This window comes from Callithrix jacchus, chromosome 13 (genome assembly GCF_049354715.1).
Source record: "Callithrix jacchus isolate 240 chromosome 13, calJac240_pri, whole genome shotgun sequence".
Classification (NCBI taxonomy): Eukaryota; Metazoa; Chordata; class Mammalia; order Primates; family Cebidae; genus Callithrix; species Callithrix jacchus.
In genome coordinates, this window is record NC_133514.1 from 42,469,753 (window position 1) to 42,493,197 (window position 23,445).

Sequence of the window (23,445 nt, forward strand, 5' to 3'; positions counted from 1 at the left end):
GTAGTCAGAGGCTGTGGGAGCAGAGAGTATATGGATGTGACGGTGGGTAGTCAGGGGCTGTGACTACTATTAATAAATACTGTAAGAGTAGAAAAACGCTAAAGAAAAATTATGAGTTCTAATAAAGTAATAATCTAACTAAAATGTGAAGAGAAAGAAGGAAGTGAAATAAGTTCATTGATTTCTAGATGCTAACAGGTAGATGTGAAATAACATCTTTTGAAGCTGACAAACCAAATAGCAGAAAAACAAATAAGGAAAAAGAGAAATAAATTTTTAGAACGATATTAGTACAGGAGAACCTAGTAGAACAAAAACACAAACCTTCAAAACTCCACTCTTCCCTAACAATTTAAAACATTAAAAAAGAAAAACAAAACACATAAAAACCTTAAACACATAACACTAAAAAGACATAAAAAGGAAACACAGTAAAAAAAAAAAAAAGTAAATAGAACAAAATACACCAATAATGACTAAAAAGATGGCAAAGTTGAGATGAAACATGTTGGCTATATTAATAAATACAATGAATTTGTGTTTCCCCACTAAAAGAAAAAGAATTTCCAGGCCAGGTGCAGTGGCTCATACCTGTAATCCCAGCGCTCTGGGAGGCTGAGGCAGCAGGCTTGCTTGAGTTTAGGAGGTGGAAACCAGCCTGGGCAACACAGGGAGACTTTGTCTCTGCTAAAAATTAAAAACATTAGCTGAGTGCGGCGGTGTGCACGTGTAGTCCCAGCTACTTTGGAAGCTTAGGCAGGAGGATCCCTTGAGCTGGGGAGGTCAAGGCTGCAGTGAGCCAAGACTGGGCCACTGTACTCCAGCCTGGGTGACAGAAATAGACCTTGTGTCAAAAAAAAAAAAAAAAAAATTGTACTGGCTCACAACACAAAAATCAATTTGGTGCCATATAGAAGAAGCATACCTGAAACAATGTGATTCAGAAAGGCTGAAAATAGAGATGAGTAAACGTATTTCCAGAGAACAGAAACAAGAGATTCTGATATGACGCAAGGTAGAATTTAGTTTCAAAAAACTTGCAGAACAGCAACACGATAACAGACAAATAAAAATTGTCTACTTTAAAATGTTAAAGGCTACAATTTACAATGAAGATATGCCAGGCACGAGTACCTACCCAAATAACACAGCAACTAACCTCTTTTTTTTTTTCAGTAAAACGTTTATTACTGCATATGTGTTATATTAAATTTACACGCTGATATAGAAAAGCACATACTGTTTATATTATACAGTAATTTAACATCAACAGGAATAGCAACACAAGTACTACTCATGCACAAAACATGCATAGATTGGTATACAAAAAGCAATTTCACACACTATATTTTTGTGAAATTATCACACACACAGATATATATTTTTTTTTTTTAAAAACAGCCCTTCCACGAAAAATCAGTGGTCCAATCTGGACTGGAGTGCACTAATATGTTCAGGTCAATGCTTAGGTGGCATAGCGCTCAGTGAGCAATTCTGGGATTGGAGTCATGCCCAAGGGTTCTTTCATTAAAAGTGAATGTCTCTGTGCCTGAGGACCAAAATTTTATCCCCAAAGCAAATCCTCCAAGGAATAAAAGGTCGGATCGTCTACACATTAGGGAGGGGAAAGAAGGCACCAAAATGTTAAATAAACGGCCCTAGAAGGGGTTATTGGGAACAGGGCCCAGGCACCAAGTGTGTCACAAGTTTTTGTGGATCCTTTTAAGTCCCTATCCAGGTTGCCATCTCTGGATTTAAGGTCCGGCCTCCAAGTCATGAGTCCAGTAATAAGAACACTTCTGAGAAGAAAACCGAATGAGGATACAGCTGAGAAATGGAGACTACAAAATACTATAGAATACAATGACTGCCCCTTGTACCTACTTCACACTATTGCATGTGATGCCCCTCAACAGGAAACCCCGCGTGGAGACACTGCCCCGAGACTCAAGGAGCAAATACAAATCCAAAAATCCCATCCACCTGACCTTGGGATCAAAAGGTCTCATCCCAACAAAACCTGAACATGAAAACCTGTACCTTGCCGGATGCTCAGAAAGGTTACAATACAAAACAGCTGGTACCACAAAACTCACTATCACCACCATTAAAACGTCAACATTTACTTCTAACTAACAAAACATTCTTTACCTTCCCTTAAAGACACTAGCGTCCATAGGTGATGTAGATGAGACAATAATTTATCTTGGTTTTAATCTTAAAAGAAAAGCATCCCATGAGAGTATTAGACAAAAATCAAAACACCACCTTTTTTATTTTGGCAACTAGGAAAAAAAAAAATGATACTTTCTACACCAATGACATCACTCAAACCGTCGTCATCAGTTTCAAAGAGCCAGACTGAAAGCGGAGGATCTTCTTCTTGAGGTTATGTGAGGCCTTAATTTTTTTTTTGAGATGTAGTTTCCCTCTTGTTACCCAGGCTGGAGTGCAATGGTGCGATCTCGGCTCACTGCAACCTCTGCCTCCCGGGTTCAGGCAATTCTCCCGCCTCAGCCTCCTGAGTAGCTGGGATTACAGGCACGCGCCACCATGCCCAGCTAATTTTTTGTATTTTTAGTAGAGACAGAGTTTCACCTTGTTAACCAGGATGGTCTCGATCTCTTGACCTCGTGATCCACCCGCCTCGGCCTCCCAAAGTGCTGGGATCACAGCGTGGGCACCAGAGCCACTGCGCCCGGCCCTTGGTTTTGTTTTAGACGGAATCTCATCCTGTCGCCCAGGCTGGAGTGCAGTGCTGCCATCTCGGCTCACTTCAACGTCTGCCTCCCGGGTTCAAGAGATTCTTCTGCCTCAGCCTCCCGAGTAGCTGGGACTACAGGCACATGCCACCATGCCCGGCTAACTTGAGCATTTTTAGTAGAGGCGAGGTTTCACCATATTGGCCAGGCTGCTCTCCAACTCCTGGCCTCATGATCTGTCCGCCTTAGCCTCTCAAAGTGTTGGGCTTAGAGGCCAGAGCCACTGCGCCTGGCCACAAACTGTCTTTTAAGAACAGAGGGGAGGACTCAAGATGGCGCTGTGAGAACAACCCAGGATTGAAGCTCTCGTTGAATCCGTGGAGAGGTGAGTCAGAGCTGCATTTCCAGACTGATCTTTGTTGCCCACAGAACGGGGAAATTCCCAAGTATAAAGGAGACGCGGGACGCCAGGCAGAGATACTGCCTGGCGAAGCCAGCAGCCGGGGTGGCGGGGGCCAGCCCTACCCAGCACTTCCCACAGGGCGCGCTTGTCCGGGTGCCCTGTTGAACCGGCAACCTGAGACTTGAGAGGGCTGGACTTGAGACTGAACGGGAGTTGGATAGTGGGCCAGCCCAGGGGATTGCAGGGACAGAGCGTGTGGGGTAGCCCAGTGGGATGGACAAAACCGCAATTCCAAACACTGCCCGTGCAGACGGTCCCTGAGACGCTCTGTGGGGGAGGGGCGTCCACCATTACCGAGGCAACCCGCCCCTACTGAGATACACACCCACTGCTGACGCAGCCAGCCGTTGCCGAGGCAACCCGCCCCTACTGAGATACACGCCCACTGCTGACGCAGCCTGCCATTGCCGAGGCAACCCGCTACAACAGAGAGACTCCACCGCAGGGCGTAGCCCGTGGCGGAGACCACAGCAGAAAAGCAGAGCCTGCAGCAACAGGGCGAACCACACAACAGCAGGGCGGAGCCTCGGCAGGCAAACAGTGACTAGACTGCCTCCTAGCTGGGCAGGACACCTCAACGGACATCCAAAAATAAAGCCTGAACCCCCCAAGACAGAGCATTTGAGAAAAAAAAGGGTTTTTTAAATGAGCTCTATTGCAGCAGAATCAAACATAGCAGCCTAACAGCCCTGAATGAACAGAGCTCACAGCTCAGCAATTGAGCTCCTATAAAGTACAGACTGTCTCCTCAAGCAGCTCCCTGACCCCTCTATATCCAAAAGACTGACATTTGGCAGGCATCATCCTGGGACAAAGATAGCAGAAAAAGAAACTGGTAGCATCCCTCACTGTTCCGCAGCTGCTATAGGTGCACCCCAGACAAGCAGGGCCTGGAGTGGACCTCAGCAGTCGTATAGCGAAGGGGCTAGACTGGTAGAAGGAAAACCAAGTAACAGAAATACTTCATCATCAACAATCTGGGTGTTCACTCAGAGACCCAATCGAAAAGTCAGAAACTACGAAGACGACAAGTGGATAAATTCACAAAGATGGGAAGAAACCAGTGCAAAAAGGAGGAAAACACCCGAAACCAGAACACCTCGCCTCCTAGAAAGGACCAAAACTCCTCACCAGCAAGGGAACAAAGCTGGACGGAGAATGACTGTGATGAAATGACGGAATTAGACTTCAGAAGGTGGATAATGAGAAACTTTTGTGAGCTAAAAGAACATGTATTAAATCAATGCAAAGAAACTAAGGAACTTGAAAAAAGATATGAAAAAAGATTTGAGGAAATGATAACAAGAATGGATAACTTAGAGAGGAATATGAATGAATTAAACGAGCTGAAAAACACAATACGAGAACTTCGCGAAGCATGCACAAGTTTCAATAGCCGAATTGACCAAGCAGAAGAAAGAATATCTGAAGTCGAAGACCAACTTAATGAAATAAAACGAGAAACCAAGATTAGAGAAAAAAACGCAACAAGGAATGAACAAAGTCTCCAAGAAATGTGGGACTATGTGAAAAGACCTAACCTACGTTTGATAGGTGTACCAGAAGGGGACGAAGAGAATGAATCCAAGCTGGAAAATACTCTTCAGGACATCACCCAGGAAAATTTTCCCCACCTGGCAAGACAGGCCAACACTCAAATGCAGGAAATACAGAGAACACCACAAAGATATTCCGCAAGAAGAGCAACCCCAAGGCACATAATCATCAGATTCAACAAGGTTGAAATAAAGGAGAAAATACTAAGGGCAGCCAGAGAGAAAGGTCGGGTCACCCACAAAGGGAAGCCCATCAGACTCACAGCAGATCTCTCAGCAGAAACACTACAAGCCAGAAGACAGTGGGGGCCAACATTCAACATTCTTAAAGAAGTTTCAACCCAGAATTTCATATCCAGCCAAACTGAGCTTCACAAGTGAAGGAAAAATAAAATCCTTTGCGAACAAGCAAGTACACAGAGATTTTGTCACCACCAGGCCTGCTTTACAAGAGCTCCTAAAAGAGGCACTACACATAGAAAGGAACAACCAGTACCAGCCATTCCAAAATCACACTAAATACTAAAGAGCATCAACATCATGAAGAATCTACAACAACCAATGGGCAAAACAGCCACTTAGCATCAAAATGGCAGTATCAAATTCACACATAACAATATTAACCCTAAATGTATATGGACTAAATGCACCAATCAAAAGACACAGACTGGCAAATTGGATAAAAATCCAAAACCCATCAGTGTGCTGTATCCAGGAAACCCATATTACATGCAAGGATACACAAAGGCTCAAAATAAAGGGATGGAGGAACATTTACCAAGCAAATGGAGAGCAAAAAAAAGCAGGAGTTGCAATTCTCATCTCTGATAAAATAGACTTTAAAGCAACAAAGATCAAAAGAGACAAAGAAGGCCATTACATAATGGTAAAAGGATCGATACAACAAGAAGAGCTAACGATCCTGAACATATATGGACCCAATGCAGGAGCACCCAGATACATAAGGCAAATTCTTAATGACTTACAAAGAGACTTAGACTCCCACACAATAATAGTGGGAGACTTAACACTCCACTGTCAATATTAGACAGATCAACCGGACAGAAAATCAACAAGGATATCCAGGGCTTGAACTCAGACCTGGAGCAAGCAAACCTGATAGACATTTACAGAACTCTCCACCCCAAATCCACAGAATACACATTCTTCTCAGCACCACATCACACCTACTCTAAAATTGACCACATAATTGGAAGTAAAGCACTGCTCAGCAAATGCAAAACAACTGAAATCATAACAAACAGCCTCTCAGACCATAGTGCAATCAAGTTAGAACTCAGAATTCAGAAACCGACCCAGAACCACACAGCTTCATGGAAACTGAACAACTGGCTCTTGAATGTTGACTGGGTAAACAACGAAATGAAGACAGAAATAAAGAAGTTCTTCAAAACCAATGAGAATGAAGACACAACATGCCAGAATCTCTGGGACACATTTAAAACAGTCTTTAGAGGAAAGTATATAGCAATAAGTGCCCATATGAGGAGAATGGAGAGATCCAAAATTGACACCCTATCGTCAAAATTGAAAGAGCTAGAGGAGCAAGATCAAAAAAACTCAAAACCCAGCAGAAGACAAGAAATAACTAAGATCAGAGCTGAACTGAAGGAGATTGAGACACGAAAAACCCTTCAAAAAATCAATAAATCCAAGAGCTGCTTTTTTGAAAAGATCAACAAAATAGACAGACCACTAGCCAGATTGATTAAAAAGAAAAGAGAGAACAACCAAATAGATGCAATAAAAAATGATAAAGGGGAAATCACCACAGATTCCACAGAAATTCAAACCATCATCAGAGAATATTACAAACAACTCTATGCGCATAAACTAGTAAACCTGGAAGAAATGGACAAATTCCTGGACTCCTGTGTCCTCCCAAGCCTAAACCAGGAGGAAGCTGAAACTATGAATAGACTAATAACAAGGTCAGAAGTCGAGGCAGCAATTAAGAGCCTACCACACAAAAAAAGCCCAGGTCCAGACGGGTTCACAGCCGAATTCTACCAGACACACAAAGAGGAGCTGGTACCATTCCTTCTAAAACTATTCCAAACAATCCAAAAAGAGGGAATCCTTCCCAAATCATTTTACGAGACCAACATCATCCTGATACCAAAACCCGGCAGAGACCCAACAAGAAAAGAAAACTTCAGGCCAATATCCATGATGAACATAGATGCAAAAATCTTCAATAAAATATTGGCAAGCCGATTGCAACAGCAAATCAAAAAACTTATTCATCATGATCAAGTAGGATTCATCCTGGGGATGCAAGGCTGGTTCAACATACGCAAGTCTATCAACGTAATTCACCACATAAACAGAACCAAAAACAAAAACCACATGATTATCTCAATTGACGCAGAGAAGGCATTTGAAAAAATTCAACAGCCCTTTATGCTAAAAACCCTCAATAAACTCGGTATCGATGGAACGTATCTCAAAGTAATAAAAGCTATTTATGACAAACCAACAGCCAATATCATACTGAATGGGCAAAAACTGGAAGCATTCCCTTTGAAATCTGGCACTAGACAAGGATGCCCTCTTTCACCACTCCTATTCAATATAGTACTGGAAGTTCTAGCCAGAGCAATCAGGCAAGAAAAAGAAATAAAGGGTACTCAAATAGGAAAGGTGGAAGCCAAATTGTCTCTATTTGCAGACGATATGATAATATACCTAGAATACCCCATCGCCTCAGCCCAAAAACTCCTGAAACTGATAAGCAACTTCAGCAAAGTCTCAGGATATAAAATCAATGTGCAAAAATCACAAGCATTCGTCTACACCAAGAACAGACTTAAAGAAAGCCAAATCAAGAACGAACTGCCATTCACAATTGCTACAAAAAGAATAAAATACCTTGGAATACAATTCACAAGGAACATAAGGGACCTCTTCAAGGAGAACTACAAACCACTGCTCAACGAAATCAGAGAGGACACAAACAGATGGAGAAACATTCCATGTTCATGGTTAGGAAGAATTAATATCGTGAAAATGGCTATACTGCCCAAAGTAATTTACAGAATCAATGCTATCCCCATCAAGCTACCATTGACTTTCTTCACAGAACTGGAAAAAACCACCATGAACTTCATATGGAACCAAAAGAGAGCCCACATAGCCAAGTCAATTCTAAGCAAAAAAAACACAGTGGGGGGCATCACACTACCGGATTTAAAACTATACTACAAGGCTACAGCAATCAAAACAGCATGGTACTGGTACCAAAACAGAGATATAGACCAATGGAACAAAACAGAGGCACCGGAGGCAACACAACATATCTACAACTATACAATCTTTGATAAACCTGACAAAAACAAGCAATGGGGAAAGGATTCCCTGTTTAATAAATGGTGTTGGGAAAACTGGCTAGCCATGTGCAGAAAGCAGAAACTGGACCCCTTCCCGACATCTTACACTAAAATTAACTCCAGATGGATTAAAGACTTAAACACAAGACCTGGCACGATAAAATCCCTAGAAGGAAATCTAGGCAAAACTATCCAGGACATAGGAGTAGGCAAGGACTTCATGAACAAAAACCAAAAGCATTAGCAACAAAAGCCAAAATAGACAAATGGGACCTAATGAAACTCCACAGCTTCTGCACGGCAAAAGAAACAGTCACTAGAGTGAATCGGCAACCAACAGAATGGGAAAAAATTTTTGCAGTTTACCCATCTGACAAAGGGCTGATATCCAGAATTTACAAAGAACTCAAATGGATTTACAGGAAAAAAACAAACAAGCCCATTCAAAAGTGGGCAAAGGATATGAACAGACACTTTACGAAAGAAGACATATATGAGGCCAACAATCATATGAAAAAATGCTCATCGTCACTGGTCATCAGAGAGATGCAAATCAAAACCACATTGAGATACCATCTCACGCCAGTTAGAATGGCGATCATTAAAAAATCTGGAGACAACAGATGCTGGAGAGGATGTGGAGAAAAAGGAACACTTTTACACTGTTGGTGGGAGTGTAAATTAGTTCAACCATTGTGGAAGACAGTGTGGCGATTCCTCAAGGCCTTAGAAATAGAAATTCCATTTGACCCAGCAATCCCATTACTGGGTATGTATCCAAAAGACTATAAATCGTTCTACTATAAGGACACATGTACACGAATGTTCATTGCAGCACTGTTTATAATAGCAAAGACCTGGAATCAACCCAAATGCCCATTGATAATAGACTGGATTGAAAAAATGTGGCACATATACACCATGGAATATTATGCAGCAATCAGAAATGATGAGTTTGTGTCGTTTGTAGGGACATGGATGAATCTGGAGAACATCATCCTCAGCAAACTGACACAAGAACAGAAAATGAAACACCGCATATTCTCACTCATAGGCGGGTGATGAAAAATGAGAACACATGGACACAGGGAGGGGAGTACTAAACACTGGGGTCTATTGGGGGGAAAAGGGGAGGGCCAGTAGGAGGGGGAGGTGGGGAGGGATAACCTGGGGAGAAACGCCAAATGTGGGTGAAGGGGAGAAAGGAAGCAAAACACACTGCCATGTGTGTACCTACGCAACTGTCTTGCATGCTCTGCTCATGTACCCCAAAACCTAAAATGCAATAAATAATTAAAAAAAAAGAACAGGAAGTCGGGCCAGGTGCGGTGGCTCAAGCCTGTAATCCCAGCACTTTGGGAGGCGGAGGCCGGTGGATCACGAGGTCAAGAGATCAAGGTTTCACCTGGTCAACACGGTGAAACCCCGGCTCTACTAAAAATACAAAAAATTAGCTGGGCATGGTGGTGCGCACCTGTAGTCCCAGCTACTCTGGAGGCTGAGGCAGGAGAATTGCTTGAACCCAAAAAGCGGAGGTTGCGATGAGCCGAGATCCTGCCATTGCACTCCAGCCTGGGTAACAACAGCGAAAACTCTTCTCAGAAAAAAAAAAAAAAAGAAAGGTAATATATATTTTAAGGAGGTCCAATTTTAGGGGAGATAATAAGCTTGGGTTAGGCGTCTGAAGTCAAAAGAAATGCGGTAAAAGAAACACACGTGCAAACTCCAGCAGGCACCAGCTAGACCTGAGTAGAGACAGCAGGTCCACGTGGAGGTACAAGTTGGAAAGTTGCAGCTGCGAGGGAGGGCGAAGGCGGACTACACTCACGCCGTAAGCCCTCTGCTTGACAAGCAAAGCAGGCGAGACTGACGGATGCTGCTGGTGTGACGGCGGTCGTGGTAACGGTGGTGATGGTACCGGCAGCTAACAGATCTTGAGCGTGCCAGGCCGAGCCGAGTCCTCTACGGGCAGAATGTCGCCGCTCACCGACAGCAGCCCCAAGAGGACCAGGTGATTTAGTGATCTAGCCTCCTCCCGCGGTGCCGGGCTGACTTCACCTTCTCCGGAACACACGTGCGAACCTCTGGCCCGGGAGGGGGCCGGTCTCCCGCCCTGAGGCGGGGAAGGGCTCCCCTTACCGGAGAGGGACGCGGCAGCCGAGGGGCGACCAGGGCTCGGTCTCTCCCGCCCCGCCCCGCCCCTCCCCAGGCAGCCGCCCCTCGCCCGCCAGAGAGCGACTCCGCGCGTCCCGGGCGCGCCCACCCGCGGACTGGGCCCCGCGGCACTCGCCTCTCCCTAGGTCCCCGCCCTGGCGGCTCGCGCGCCCGGCGGCAGCGTGCGGGACGGTGGGGGCGGGGTCACGTTGGGCGGCGTAGACAACGGCGGGCGCGCGCAAGTCCTGACCCAGCCTGGGCCGGCGGCGGCGGCAGGTGCTGGAGGAAGCGGTTGCAGAGGAGTTTGGAGTCGCCGAGCCTTGCGGTCGGTGAGTAGTAGGAAGCTGAGCTTTTCCCTCAAGGTCACCGGCCGCCGTGGGGCCTTGATCGGGGCGCGAGTGCCGGGCTCGGGCGGCTGTGCGCGGCCTGCGGTCCGGGACGGTCCGGCGACGATGCGCCGGCGTCAGGGGAGAACATCACGGCGCCGCACGGATCCCCGGCGGGTGGAGCGGGTGCTCCCCGCCGGCGGTGGAAGGGTCCGCGCCCGTCCGGACTACCCTGGTCACATCCACGCTCTTCCTGCTTGCACAGCTCCTGACTACCCACCCTCCCGACCATGCACTGCCTGCTCCCACAGCCTCTAACCACCCACCCTACCATTTCTGCCCTCCCTGCTCCCACAGCCCCTGACTAAGCACCCTCACATCCATGCACTCCCTGCTCCCACAGCCCCTGACTACCCACCCTCCCTTCCCTGCACTTGGTCCTCCCACAGCCCCTGACTACCCCTGCTCACATCTATGCACCCATTGCTCCCATAGCTCCTGACTACCCACTCTCCCATCCATGCACTCCCTGCTCCCAGAGCCCCTGACTACCCACCCTCCCATCCATGCACTCCCTGCTCCCACAGCCAGTGACTACCCACCCTCCCATGTATGCACTCCCTTCTCCCACAGCCAGTGACTACCCACCCTCCCATCTATGCACTCCCTTCTCCCACTGCCCCTGACTACCCACAGTCACATCCAAGCATTCCCTGCTCCCACAGCCCCTGACTACCCACCCTCAGAGCAGCATGAGAGCTGCCCATCCATGCACTCCCTGCTCCCACAGCCCCTGACTACCCTCCTTCCCGTCCATGCACTCCCTGCTCCCACAGCCCCTGACTACCCACCCTCCCATCCATGCACTCCCTGCTCCCACAGCCCCTGACTACCCACCCTCCCATCCATGCACTCACTCCCTGCTCCCACAGCCCCTGACTACCCACCCTCCCATCCATGCACTCCCTGCTTTCACAGCCCCTGCCTGAATAGCCATCCTGGCATCTATATACTCCCTCCTCTTAGAGCCCCTGACTACCCACCCTCAGAGCAGTATGAGAGCTGCTCATCCATGCATTCCCTGCTCCCATAGCCCATGACTACCCATCCTCCCATCCATGGACTCCCTGCTCCCAGATCCCCTGACTACCCACCTTCTCATCCATCCATCATTCCCTGTGCCTCACAGCCCCTGACTAACAGCCTCAGAGCAGCATGAGAGACCTTTATCCGTGAGCTTTCTGTGCCCCACAGCCCCTGACTACCCATCTTCCCATCCATGCACTTTCTGCTCCCACAGCCTCTGACTACCCACTGTCTTATTCATGCACTCCCTGCTCCCATAGCACCTCACTACCCACCCTCACACCCTTGCACTCCCTGCTCCCACAGCCCCTGAGTACCTACCCTCGAATCTATGCACTCCGTGCTCCCATAGCTTCTGACTGCCCAACCTCATATTCATGGACTCCCTGCTCCCACAGCCCCTGACTACCCAACCCCACATCCATGCTCTTCCTGCTTTCACAGCTCCTGACTACCCACCCACCCGTCCATGCACTGCCTACTGCCACAGTACCTAACTACCCACCCTACCATGTCTGCACACCCTGCTCCCACATTCCCTGACTTACCACCCTCCCATCCATGCACTCCCTGCTTTCACAGCCCCTAACTACTCACCCTCACATCCGTGCACTCCCTGTTTCCACAGCCCCTGACTACGAAGCCTCACATCTCTGCACCCACTGCTCCCACAGCTTCTGACTACCCACCCTTACATCCATGCACTTTCTGCTTCCACAGCCTCTGAATAGGCACCCTCGCATCCATGCACCCTCCTCTTTCAGCTGCTGACTACTGACCCTCAGAGCAGCATGAGAGCTGTCCATCCATGCACTCCCTGTTCCCACAGCCCCTGACTACTGTATCTCCCATCCACACACTCCCTTCTCCCACAGCATGAGTCCCCACCCTCACATCCATGCACTACCTGCTCCCACATTTCCTGACTACCCACCCTCCCATCCATTCACTCCCTGCTCCCACTGCCTCTGACTACCCACCCTCCCATACATGCACTTTTTTTTCCCCACAGCCCCTGATGACCCACCCTCCCATCCATGCGCTCCCTTATCCCACAGCCCCTGACTACCTATTCTCAGAACAGCATCAGCGCTGCCTATCCATGCAATCTTTTCTCTTGCAGCCCAGGACTACCCACCCTCCCATCCATGCTCTCTCTGCTCCCACAGCACCTGACTGTTCTCCTTCACATACATGCGCTTCCTGCTCCCACAGCCCCTGACTACCCGACCTCCCATCTATGCACTCCCTGCTCCCACGGTGCCTGAATACACACCCTCACATGCATGCACTTTCTGCTCCCACAGTCCCTGACTACCCACCCTCACATCCATACACTCTCTGCTCCCACAGCCTATGACTACCCACCCTCCCATCTATGCACTCTCTTCTCTCACAGCCCCTGCCTACCCATGGTCATATCTATACACTCCTTGCTCCCACAGCTTCTGACTACCCACCCTCAGAGCAGCATGACACCTGCCCATTCATGCACTCCCTGCTCCCGCAGCCCCTGACTACCCACCCTCACATCCATGTACTCCCTGCCCCCATATTTCCTGACTACCCACCTTCACATTCATTCACTACCTGGTCCCACATCCCCTGACTACCCACCTTCCCATCCGCGCATTTCCTGTGCCTCACAGCCCCTGACTACCACCCTGAGAGCAGCATGAGAGCCCTGTATCCATGAGCATTCTGTGTCGCACAGCCCCTGACTACCCATCCTCCCATCCATGCACTTTCTGCTCCCACAGCCCCTGACTACCCACCCTCCCCTCTATGCACTCCCTGCTCCCATAGCATCTCACTACCCAGGTTCACACCCATGCACTTCCTTGCTTCCACAGCCCCTGAGTACCTACCGTCCAATCCATACACTCAGAGTTCTCACAGCCCCTGACTACCCAACCCCACATCCATGCTCTTCCTGCTTTCACAGCTCCTATCTACCCTCCCGTCCATGCACTGCCTGCACGAACAGACCCTAACTACCCAGCCTACCATTTCTGTACTCCCTGCTTCCACAGCCCCTGACTAACCACCCTCCCATCCATGCACTCCGTGCATTCATTGCCCCTAACTCACCACCCTCCCATCCATGCACTTCATGTGTTCACAGCCCCTGACTACCCATCCTGAGAGCAGCATCAGAGCTGCCCATCCATGCAATCCCTACTCTTACAGCCCACGCCTACCCATTCTCCCATCCGTGCATTTTCTACTCCCACATCTTCTGACTACCCACCCCCAGAGCAGTATGAGATCTGCCCGTTTATGCACTCTCTGCTCCCACAACCCCTGACTGCCCACCTTCCCATCCATGCATTCCCTGTGCCTCTCAGCCCCTGACTACCACCCTCAGAGCAGCATGAGAGCTTTTCATCCATGCGCTTTCTGTGCCCCACTGTTCCTGACTACCCACCCTCACATCCATGCACTTCCTGCTCCCACAGCCCCTGACTACTCACCCTGACATCCATGCACTTTCTGCTCTCACAGCCCCTGACTACCCCTCCTCATATCCATGCACTTACTGCTCCCACAGCCCTTGACTACTTACCCTGACATACATGCGCTCCTTGCTCCCACAGCCCCTGACTACCCACCCTCACATCCATGCACTATGTGCTTCCACAGCCCCTGACTACTTACCCACCCCGACTACTTACCCCTTTCTGCTCCCACAGCCGCTTACTACCCACCCTCACATCCATGCACTCCCCTCTTTCAGAGCTCCTGACTACCCACCCTCACATCCATGCACTCCCTGCTCCCACAGCCCCTGACTACCCACCCTTACATCCATGCACTCCCTGCTCCCACAGCCCCTGACTACCCACCCTTACATCCATGCACTCCCTGCTCCCACAGCCCCTGACTACCCACCCTCACATCCATGCCCTCCCTGCTCCCACAGCCCCTGACTACCCACCCTTACATCCATGCACTCCCTGCTCCCACAGCCCCTGACTACCCACCCTCACATCCATGCACTCCCTGCTCCCACAGCCCCTGACTACCCACCCTCACATCCATGCACTCCGTGCTCCCACAGCCCAACTACCCACCCTCACATCCATGCACTTTGTGCTCCCATAGCCCCTGACTACTTACCGTCATATCCATTCACTCCCTGCTCCCGCAGCCTGACTACCCACCTTCACATCCATGCATTCCCTGTGCCTCACAGCCCCTGACTACCACCCTCAGAGCCGCATGAGAGCCCTCCATCATGAGCTTTCTGTGCCCCACAGCCCCTTACTACCCATCCTCCCATTTATGCACTTCCTGCTCCCATAGCCCCTAACTACCCACGCTTTCATCCATGCACTTTCTTCTCCCATTGTAACTGATTACCCACCCTGACACCCATGCACTTCTTGCCTCCACAGCCCCTGAATACCCACACTCCCATCCATGCACTCCGTGTTCCCACAGACCCTGACTACCCACCCTCACATCCATGCACTCCCTGCTCTTATAGCCCCTGACTACCCACCCTCATACCCATGCACTTCCTGGATCCACAGCCCCTGACTACCGACCCTCTCATCCATGCACTCCCTCCTCCCACATCCCCTGACTCTCCACTGCTTCATCCATCCACTCCTTGCTCTTATAGCCACTGACTACCCACCCTCAAACCCATGGACTCCCTTCTTCTACAGCTTCTGACTACCCACCCTCCCAATTATGCAGTCCCTGCTTCCAGAGACCCTGACTACTCATTCTCCCATCCATTCACTTCCTACTTCCACAGCTCCGGACTACCCACCCTTCGATCCATACACTCCCTGCTCTCACAGCTTCTGACTACCCACCCTCACATCCATGCACTCCCTCTTCCCACAACCCCTCACTACCCACCCTCAGAGCAGCATGAGAGCTGCCCATCCTTGCATTCTCTTCTCCCACAGCCCATGACTACTGCCCTCACATCCATGCATTCCCTGCTCCCACAGCCCCTGACTACCCACTTTCTGATCCATGCACTTCCTGCTTTCACAGCCCCTGACTACCCACCCTCCCATCCATGCACTCCCTGCTCCCACAGCCCCTGACTACTTACCCTGAGAGCAGCATGGAAGCTGCCCATCCATGCACTTCCTGTTCCCGCAGCCTCTGACTATTCACCCTCTCATTCATGAGCTTTCTTATCCCACAGCCCCGACTGCCCACCCTCAGAGCAGCATCAGAGCTGCCCATCTATGCAATCCCTGCTGTTACACCCCACAACTCCCCACCCTCCTGTCCATGCACTATCTGCTCCCACAGTTCCTGATTACCCACCCTCACATCCATGCACTCCCTGCTCCCACATCTCTGACTACCCATCATTTCATTTATGCACTCCCTGCTCCCACAGACCCGACCACCCACTTTCCCATTTATACACTCCCTACTCCCACAGCCCCTGACTACCCACGCTCACATCCATGCGCTCCCTGCTCCCACCGCCCCTGAGTACCCACCGTGACATCCATGCGTTTTCTATTTCCAGAGCCCCTGACTACCCACCCTCACATACATGCTCTCCCTGCTCCCACAACCTCTGACTACCCACCCTCACATCCATGCACTTTCTCCTCCCACATCCCTGGACTACCCACTGTCATATCCATGGACTCCCTACTCGAACAGCTTCTGATTTCCCATTCTCCCATCCCTGCACTTCCTCCTCCCACAGCCCCTTACTACCCACCCTCAGAGCAGTACGAGAGCTGCCCATCCATGCACTCCCTGCTCCCACAGTCCCTGACTACCCACCTTCCCATCCATGCATTCTCTGTGTCTCTCAGCCCCTGAACACCACCATCAGAGCAGCATGAGAGCCCTTCATCCATGCACTTTCTGTGCCCCACTGTTCCTGACTACCCATCCTCCCATCCATGTACTTCCTGCTCCCAGAGCCCCTGACTACCCACCTTCCCATCCATGCATTCTCTGTGCCTTCTCAGCCCCTGAACACCATCAGAGCAGCATGAGAGCCTTTCATCCATGCACTTTCTGTGCCCCACTGCCCCTGACTACCCATCCTCCCATCCATGTACTTCCTGCTCCCACAGCCCCTGACTACCCACCCTCACATCCATGCTGCACTCCCTTCTCCCACAGCCCCTGACTACCCACACTCCCGTTTATGCACTTTCTTCTCCTACCTCCCCTGACTACCCACCCTCCCATTTATGCACTCCGTTATTCCACAGCTTCTTACTAGGCACCCTTACATCCATGCCCTGCCTGCTTCCACAGTCCCTGATTACCCACCCTCCCGTCCGTGCACTTTCTGCTCCCCTTAGCCCCTGGGTACCCACCCTCACATCCATGCACTTTCAGCTTTCACAGCCCCTGACTACCCACCCTCTTATTTATGCACTCCCTGCTCACTGTGTTAGGCCACTCATAGGCCTTTCAATGTAAAGTCATGGGATTCTCCCATTAAAATGTTACTCCTGTCACTGGACCCTCCAAACATATGTATAACTTAAGTTCTTTGTCTGCTCGCAAGCAAAATTGCTGCTTTCTTAGAGTAATTTGGTGGCAGACAGTAGTTACAGGAGGCCTGCGTTTGCCGGTTTGCGTAGCTGCTGTGGGGCAGTGCGGGAGGAATTGTGAGGTCTGTGCTGTCAGCAAGTGAGTTCCCTACAACGTGGAGGCAGAGAGATGTAGGCAGTGAGGAACTGGGCCTGAGGAGCTCACCCCAGCTTCTTGAGTTCTTGCGTTTTGCTATAGGTGACTTAACTGTTGGTCCCAGTTATCAAGGAAGGGGCCGTTCTGGGGAGAGGTGGTTTGAGTTTCCTTCTAGACTGTGTGCTTCGTGGCTTCGGTCTCAGGTGACTGGGACTGAGCATTTCACAGAACAGAGATGGACGTGTTCACTGATTGAAAACAGGTCTCATTCTCACTCCTGTATCTTGCTTCCTGACCCTCCCAGTGGGCTACCTCGAGAATGGAGCGAGGAGACAAGGAGAAGAACCACCAGCTTTACAAGCCCTACACCAACGGTAAGACGTTGTCCTTGTCCTGAGAGGTCCATTTGAACAGTGCTCCCCAGTGCTTCTGGTGCCACACAGGCCCTTCCCTGTGTCAGTGCGGGATGTGTGCTCTGAGTGCGTCTCACGTGCTCTCCCCCAGCCTGCTGCTTGACAGGGACACATTCTTTTGCAGGAATCATTGCAAAGGATCCCACTTCACTAGAAGAAGAGATCAAGAAGATTCGTCGAGTGGCAGTAGTAAGGCTCTGGACAACACTCCGGAGTTGGAGCTCTCTGACATTTTCTACTTTTGCCGGAAACGAATGGAGACCATTATGGATGATGAGGTGACAAAAAGATTCTCAGCAGAGGAACGGGAATCCTGGAACCTGCTGAGCAGAACCAATTATAACTTGCATTCCATCAGCCTTCGGCTCACGGTCCTGTGGGGGTTAGGAGTGCTGATTCGCTACTGCTTCCTGCTGCCGCTCTGGTGAGACAGGGCCTGTGGGAAGCGGGGCTTGCTGCTGCCCCCCCCCATCCTGGTGCACGGCCACCTGCCTGCTCTGCTTGTGTTCCTGTTTTAGAAAGGAGGAGGGGATGACTGTCACTGGCCAGGCCACATGACTCCTTGGAGGGGTACACCAGTCATTCTCTTTCAGAGACCCTTGGATGCTCTGCAAATCAGATAGAAATAGTTGGATTTCTTAGAGACAGCTTGCTTGTCTAGATGATAGCAAACACACAGAGAGGAACATCGTGTGCTTTCTGGCCACTCCTCCCTGGGCATGGCTCATTCATTCCTGAAGCTTGCCTCTCGGGTACAGAGGCAAGCTTCAGTATTGGTCTCTCAGCTTCTCTGTACCGTGTGCTGTTCTGAGTGTGTCTCATCAGGTGCTGGTACCTTCAGGCTTCACCTTCTCTTGCTTCAGAGGAAAGCTGTGCTTCCACCGGGGTTTCTAGCCAAAGGGAAGGGGAGGGCAGCAGGGAGCAGCCCTGCAGCAGAACCGCCAGCTTAGGGATTTTCCAGCCTTCCAGTTGCCTGAGGCCTCAGGAGATGCTGGCAGCCGAGAGCCAGACCCACAGCGCACTGTCAGCTGGAATTGAAAGGATCTCTGGTTCTGATAGGCCTGCTCGCATTTCTAGGTGAACTCTGGTCCAGGTCCCAGGTGATCAGGTCTTGGGGGTGGTTTTTGTGATGCCCACTTTGATGTTCACACCTTCGGCTCTGTACTTACAGGATAGCTCTGGCTTTCACAGGGATTAGCCTTCTGGTGGTGGGCACAACTGTGGTGGGATACTTGCCGAATGGAAGGTGAGTAGAGAATGGGAGTCCACGCCTAAAGGGCAGTTCCTTCTGGGAATGATGCTCACATATCGAAGGCCAGGCCACTTCTTTGGATGCAGCCAAATTCGTGGAATCTCAGATGGATTAAATAACCCACTGGTGGCCGGGCATGGTGGGTCACGCCTGTTATCCTAGCACTTTGGGAGGCCAAGGCGGGCCGATCACTTGAGGTCAGACATTCGAGACCAGCCTGGCCAGCATGGTGAAACCCCATCTCTACTAAAAATATGAAAATTAGCTGGGCGTGGTGGCAGGTGCCTGTAATCTCAGCTACTTGGGAGGTGGAGGCAGGAGAATCCTTCAACCTGGGAGTCAGAGGTTGCAGTGAGCTGAGATTGCACCACTGCACTCCAGCCTGGGTGACAGAGCGAGAATGTGTCTCAAAATAAGAACAATAATCACACAGTGATAACAGTGGCATCAGCAGTTAAGTCTTTACTTTTTTGATTTTGATCTATGACTGTGTTCTTTTTGCCCTTCAGCCCTCACATTCTTCCCATTTTCAAGACAAAAGGGAGAAGCCACAAACATTTAGAGTCTGAAACTCAGATGTTAGCAGATTTTATAGCTTGTTTAGTTTTGAGCATTTGACTGTGTGGATAAAGTGGTGAGACGATACTGTTTGTAAAATGGTCTGAAATGTCGGGAGGCTTTGTCTGTTTATGAAGAATATTTTCCTCCCTTCGGGAAGTTCTGGGGCTTGGAAACCTTTCCTCTGCCCGGGCTGGTGCGGAGGTTGGCCTCTGGTCTTGGGCCTGCCCCTGGGTGTTGACATGGGGAACGGAGTTCTACCCGCCTGTGGTCTCCGGATGCCGGATTCTAGGCTGTGAATTCTCCACCAGCTGACTTGGGTGCATGTAAGTGAGTGTCCCTGTTTCCTCTTTCTTGGCTCATGTGTGAACATAAAGGTGCTCTTGCATCACAGGCTTTCCTGTATGTGCTTATGTCTGTAAAAGCACTTTGCCATCCTAAAGGACTGCTGAGCTGTTCACGTCAGCAACTCTTTCTGTCTTACTGTATGTAAAATAACAGCCAGAATCCTCGTCCTGTTGTTGCAGGTTTAAGGAGTTCGTGAGTAAACATGTTCACTCAATGTGTCACCGGATCTGTGTGCGAGCACTGACAGCCATCATCACCTACCACGACAGGTGAGCGTGCCTTGTACCCATACGAAGGGAGGTGGCGCTGGCGGGACACCACCCACCTATGCTTGGCCAACAGGAGGTTGCTTCTGAGCTTTGAAGTGTTCACACTAATTTTGGTTGTTTTGCATACCTTTTAAACCCAGGGAAGACAGACCGAGAAACGGTGGCATCTGTGTGGCTAATCACACCTCGCCGATCGATGTGATCATCTTGGCCAGTGATGGCTATTATACCATGGTAAGAGCTTTTTCTGGCAGGTTCTTGAGGCAAGACTTCCTACGTTAGACCGGTCAGGGCTAGGAGGCTCCTGGACCCTTCACATAAAGACTTTTAAGCGTGGACCCCACCTACACTCTCACTGGGGGTGCTCTGTGGGACTGTGATAGGAGATGCCCTGGGCAGAGTGAGTGGTGAGTGTGGCTGGAGAGGATGCTGAGGGTGTTCAGGTAGACCCGCAATGGGAGAGGGAGGGGCTGGCAAGGAGTGTTTCCAGGGCATCTGAGAATCTGCCCAGGGAGGGGCAGTTTTACACAGATAATCGCTCTACTTTAGTGTTTTAGTATTTTGTCTTAGGGGTTTCAGTTATATTTTTAATGACCTATTTCTAGTATGACTAATTAAAAGAAGTTTAAGATTTGGGGAGACCTGGTAGTGGTTTCTTGGCAGTGAGCAACCTCTTGCCAGCAGGCATTAGAGGTGAGAAGTAGGACCAGCAAGCGTTAGTTAAATCTTAATTTATTTTTTTAGAAATTTTGAGTAGAGACGAGGTTTCACCATCTTGGCCAGGGTGGCCTTGAACTCCTGACCTCGTGATCCACCCGCATCAGCCTCTCAAAGTGTTGGGATTACAGGTGTGAGCCACCGCACCTGGCCTAAATTTTATATATATATATATATATATACACATATATATATATATTATAATTTTCTTTTCTTTTTCTTTTCTTTTTTTTTTTTTGAGATGGGGTTTTGCTCTTGTTACCCAGGCTGGGGTGCAATGGCGCGATCTCGGCTCACCACAACCTCCGCCTCCTGGGTTCAGGCAATTCTCCTGCCTCAGCCTCCTGAGTAGCTGGGACTACAGGGTTGATACTGATTTTCATATGATAACGTTCGGCAAAGGCCTCCCTGCATTTGAAGAGCAGGTTTTCATTTATATGTATTTTTGGGAGAAAAAGTAATAAAAGTTGTAAATATAAACACACACACGCACACACACACTATGAAATGTACCTCAAGGCCTCTCCTGAGGCACTCAGCCATTGACTGTGATAAGGCTGTGCAGCTGAGGTGCATGAATTTCATGTGTATGCAACACGAGAGATATTCCCAGGAAGTTAAGCTTCATACTAGGAAATGTCTGTGTAGGTGTATTTGTTCGTTTTAAATGCTTAAGGAGTGATCAGAGACTATGGTGGAGAGGGGAAGCTGTTCTTCCAAAGAGAAATTCGCTCATTTTCTAACGAATTCTTCCTCCTTCCGTTGCTTCCCTGCAGTAGAAATGTGGGGGAGACCAAAGCTGCGATTCCAGTCCACACCAGAGCCCAGAAAGATTCCCAGGACCCGGGAGATGCTTCCTGAGCATCAGGAGCCTGCGGAACGCAGGAAGGATGGTCCTACATGAACCAGGAGGAACGGCAATTGTCTGTAGTAAAAGATGAATGACAAAGGCAGGAAGGCACAAGAAGGCTCCCAGGTCGGCCCAGGTGAGATGAGAGGCCCAGTTCTTCTGAAGTATGTGTGGTGTCCCACAGAAGCCCCCAGGGGTCTGTTGTGGGCGCCACTGTGTCTGAAGTGTGTATGGTGGTGGGGGTGTCAATATAGGGCCTTGAAGCACATTTTTCTCGAAGGAGCAGGAGCACGAGGCTGGCTCTGGGAAGCCTCGTCCTTGTTGCAGCAGGCAGGTGGATGGGCGATTGGATGAACAACAGTTGAGAGCTGAGCCCACAGAGTGGAGGAGGAAAGAGAGGCGCATGGATGGAGACGCAGACACAGTCCACCAGAGCCTGGGAACCCCCACACCTATGCGCTCCCCTTGTTTATCTGGAAAGGAGAGCATCAGGTTTGAGGAGGAATGGAACCTGAAACAAACCTCTTCCCTAGATGTGGAATTAATGAGACCCGTTGCCTCTGCTCTCCGGTCCCTGTTCGTCACACAGAGCGCACCTACTGAGCTGGCAGTGGCCTGATGGCAGGTGATTCCTTGTGTGCCCAAGCCCAATCACGTAGTCAAGGCGAGACCCACTTCTCAGGCTTAGGGTCCCTGCAAATGAAGCATGAGGACCCCCGTGCTTCTCAATGATCCTAGCAGGCATCCCTGGGGTCTCTTGCCAGGTAACCCAGTTGACCACATTAGGGAGTGTCAGGGACTGTCACGACTCCCCAGTGACAATATCATAAAGGAAGAGACTGTAGATGGAAGATACACCCTTGAAGTGCACATTCATGAGAACAGACCCAAATAAACTCAGATGGTCTCACTCCTGTTGAGGCTATATAGAACGCATGACAAAGATACACATGATTTTCAAGGCCACTTTTCAAGTATTATGTAAATTTATCACATAGTGATTAAACAGTCTCTAATCCTGAGTTTCTGCTGCCCAAAAGATGTCTAATAGTATAATGACAACCCTTCCTCCAGGGCTCAAATCATCTTTCCTATCAGGTACAGGCCAGACATCAGGCCCCAGGGGCCTGGAGCGGGCAGGAGGTGAAGGACAGGACACGGTGTGAAGCAAACAGACATGAGTGAGATCAGAAGAGGCTGCTGAACGCTGGACTGGAGCCAAGCATGGGGTGCCCAGACCCGCTCTCCACTCATAGGAGCTGGACCTCGGATCATCTCAAGCCACTCCTGGCTTATGGTGGGTGTGCACATGTTCCAAAACCCAGGACAGTGAGGACTGTATTTGGGGCAGAGTAAGAAGAACTGGATCAGAGCAACATACAAAAGCTCTAAAGACAATAAGTAAAGGCTTCATTCTTGTTTTGAACATAATTTGTCAAAGTGTTTGTGTTTCTGTGGTTAAAATTATGGTCCTAATTAAAAAAAAAATAGTCATTTGTCATTTGTATTTTCATTACACTTTTTAGTTTTGTGAATTTCAAAGCTCTATCCCGGGTTGATGAAAGTAGAAAACGTGTAGGGTGTGGGGAAATGACGAGAACAGAGGAGATTCTGAAATAATCCTTAGGAAACCACCTGAATTCCTGGGAGAATTTCAGACTTTCCAAGGCTATGAAACGGGTGGGCTCAGGCCTAGATCTCTAAGGGGACAAGGAGCACAAGGTGACACCGGTGTCCCAGGGGACAGAAGAGAAAATGGAGCCA

At 49.5% G+C, this 23,445-nt stretch overlaps 2 protein-coding genes across 51 annotated transcripts in view; one reads left to right on the forward strand and one right to left on the reverse strand.

The window, feature by feature from the left end:
• LOC128929377 (glycerol-3-phosphate acyltransferase 4-like) overlaps positions 1 to 16,005 on the reverse strand; it is a 32,641-nt gene extending 16,636 nt beyond the window's left edge. For 21 of the 50 annotated variants that reach the window (XM_078347574.1, XM_078347584.1, XM_078347554.1 and 18 more), the window contains exons 1-2: positions 11,959 to 12,316; positions 592 to 687 (exon numbers count right to left, since the gene is read on the reverse strand). In XM_078347574.1, coding sequence (XP_078203700.1) covers positions 592 to 687; positions 11,959 to 12,058 — 196 coding nt within the window. In that variant the 5' untranslated portion in view covers positions 12,059 to 12,316. Of the gene's footprint in view, positions 1 to 591; positions 688 to 9,942; positions 10,410 to 11,705; positions 11,847 to 11,958; positions 12,317 to 14,203; positions 14,440 to 14,757; positions 15,455 to 15,712 lie in introns of those variants that run through there. The other 29 variants (XM_078347595.1, XM_078347572.1, XM_078347593.1 and 26 more) reach the window with 8 other exon arrangements.
• Positions 1 to 23,175, forward strand: part of LOC118151030 (uncharacterized) — a 28,436-nt gene extending 5,261 nt beyond the window's left edge. The window contains exons 3-11 of the mRNA XM_078346871.1: positions 9,924 to 9,985; positions 10,281 to 10,554; positions 17,579 to 17,648; positions 17,812 to 18,111; positions 20,025 to 20,114; positions 20,255 to 20,348; positions 21,608 to 21,817; positions 22,215 to 22,306; positions 22,780 to 23,175. Of these exons, the coding sequence (XP_078202997.1) occupies positions 9,924 to 9,985; positions 10,281 to 10,554; positions 17,579 to 17,648; positions 17,812 to 18,111; positions 20,025 to 20,114; positions 20,255 to 20,348; positions 21,608 to 21,610 (893 nt within the window). The 3' untranslated portion in view covers positions 21,611 to 21,817; positions 22,215 to 22,306; positions 22,780 to 23,175. The remainder of the gene's footprint in view (positions 1 to 9,923; positions 9,986 to 10,280; positions 10,555 to 17,578; positions 17,649 to 17,811; positions 18,112 to 20,024; positions 20,115 to 20,254; positions 20,349 to 21,607; positions 21,818 to 22,214; positions 22,307 to 22,779) is intronic.
• Positions 23,176 to 23,445: the final 270 nt, after the last annotated feature.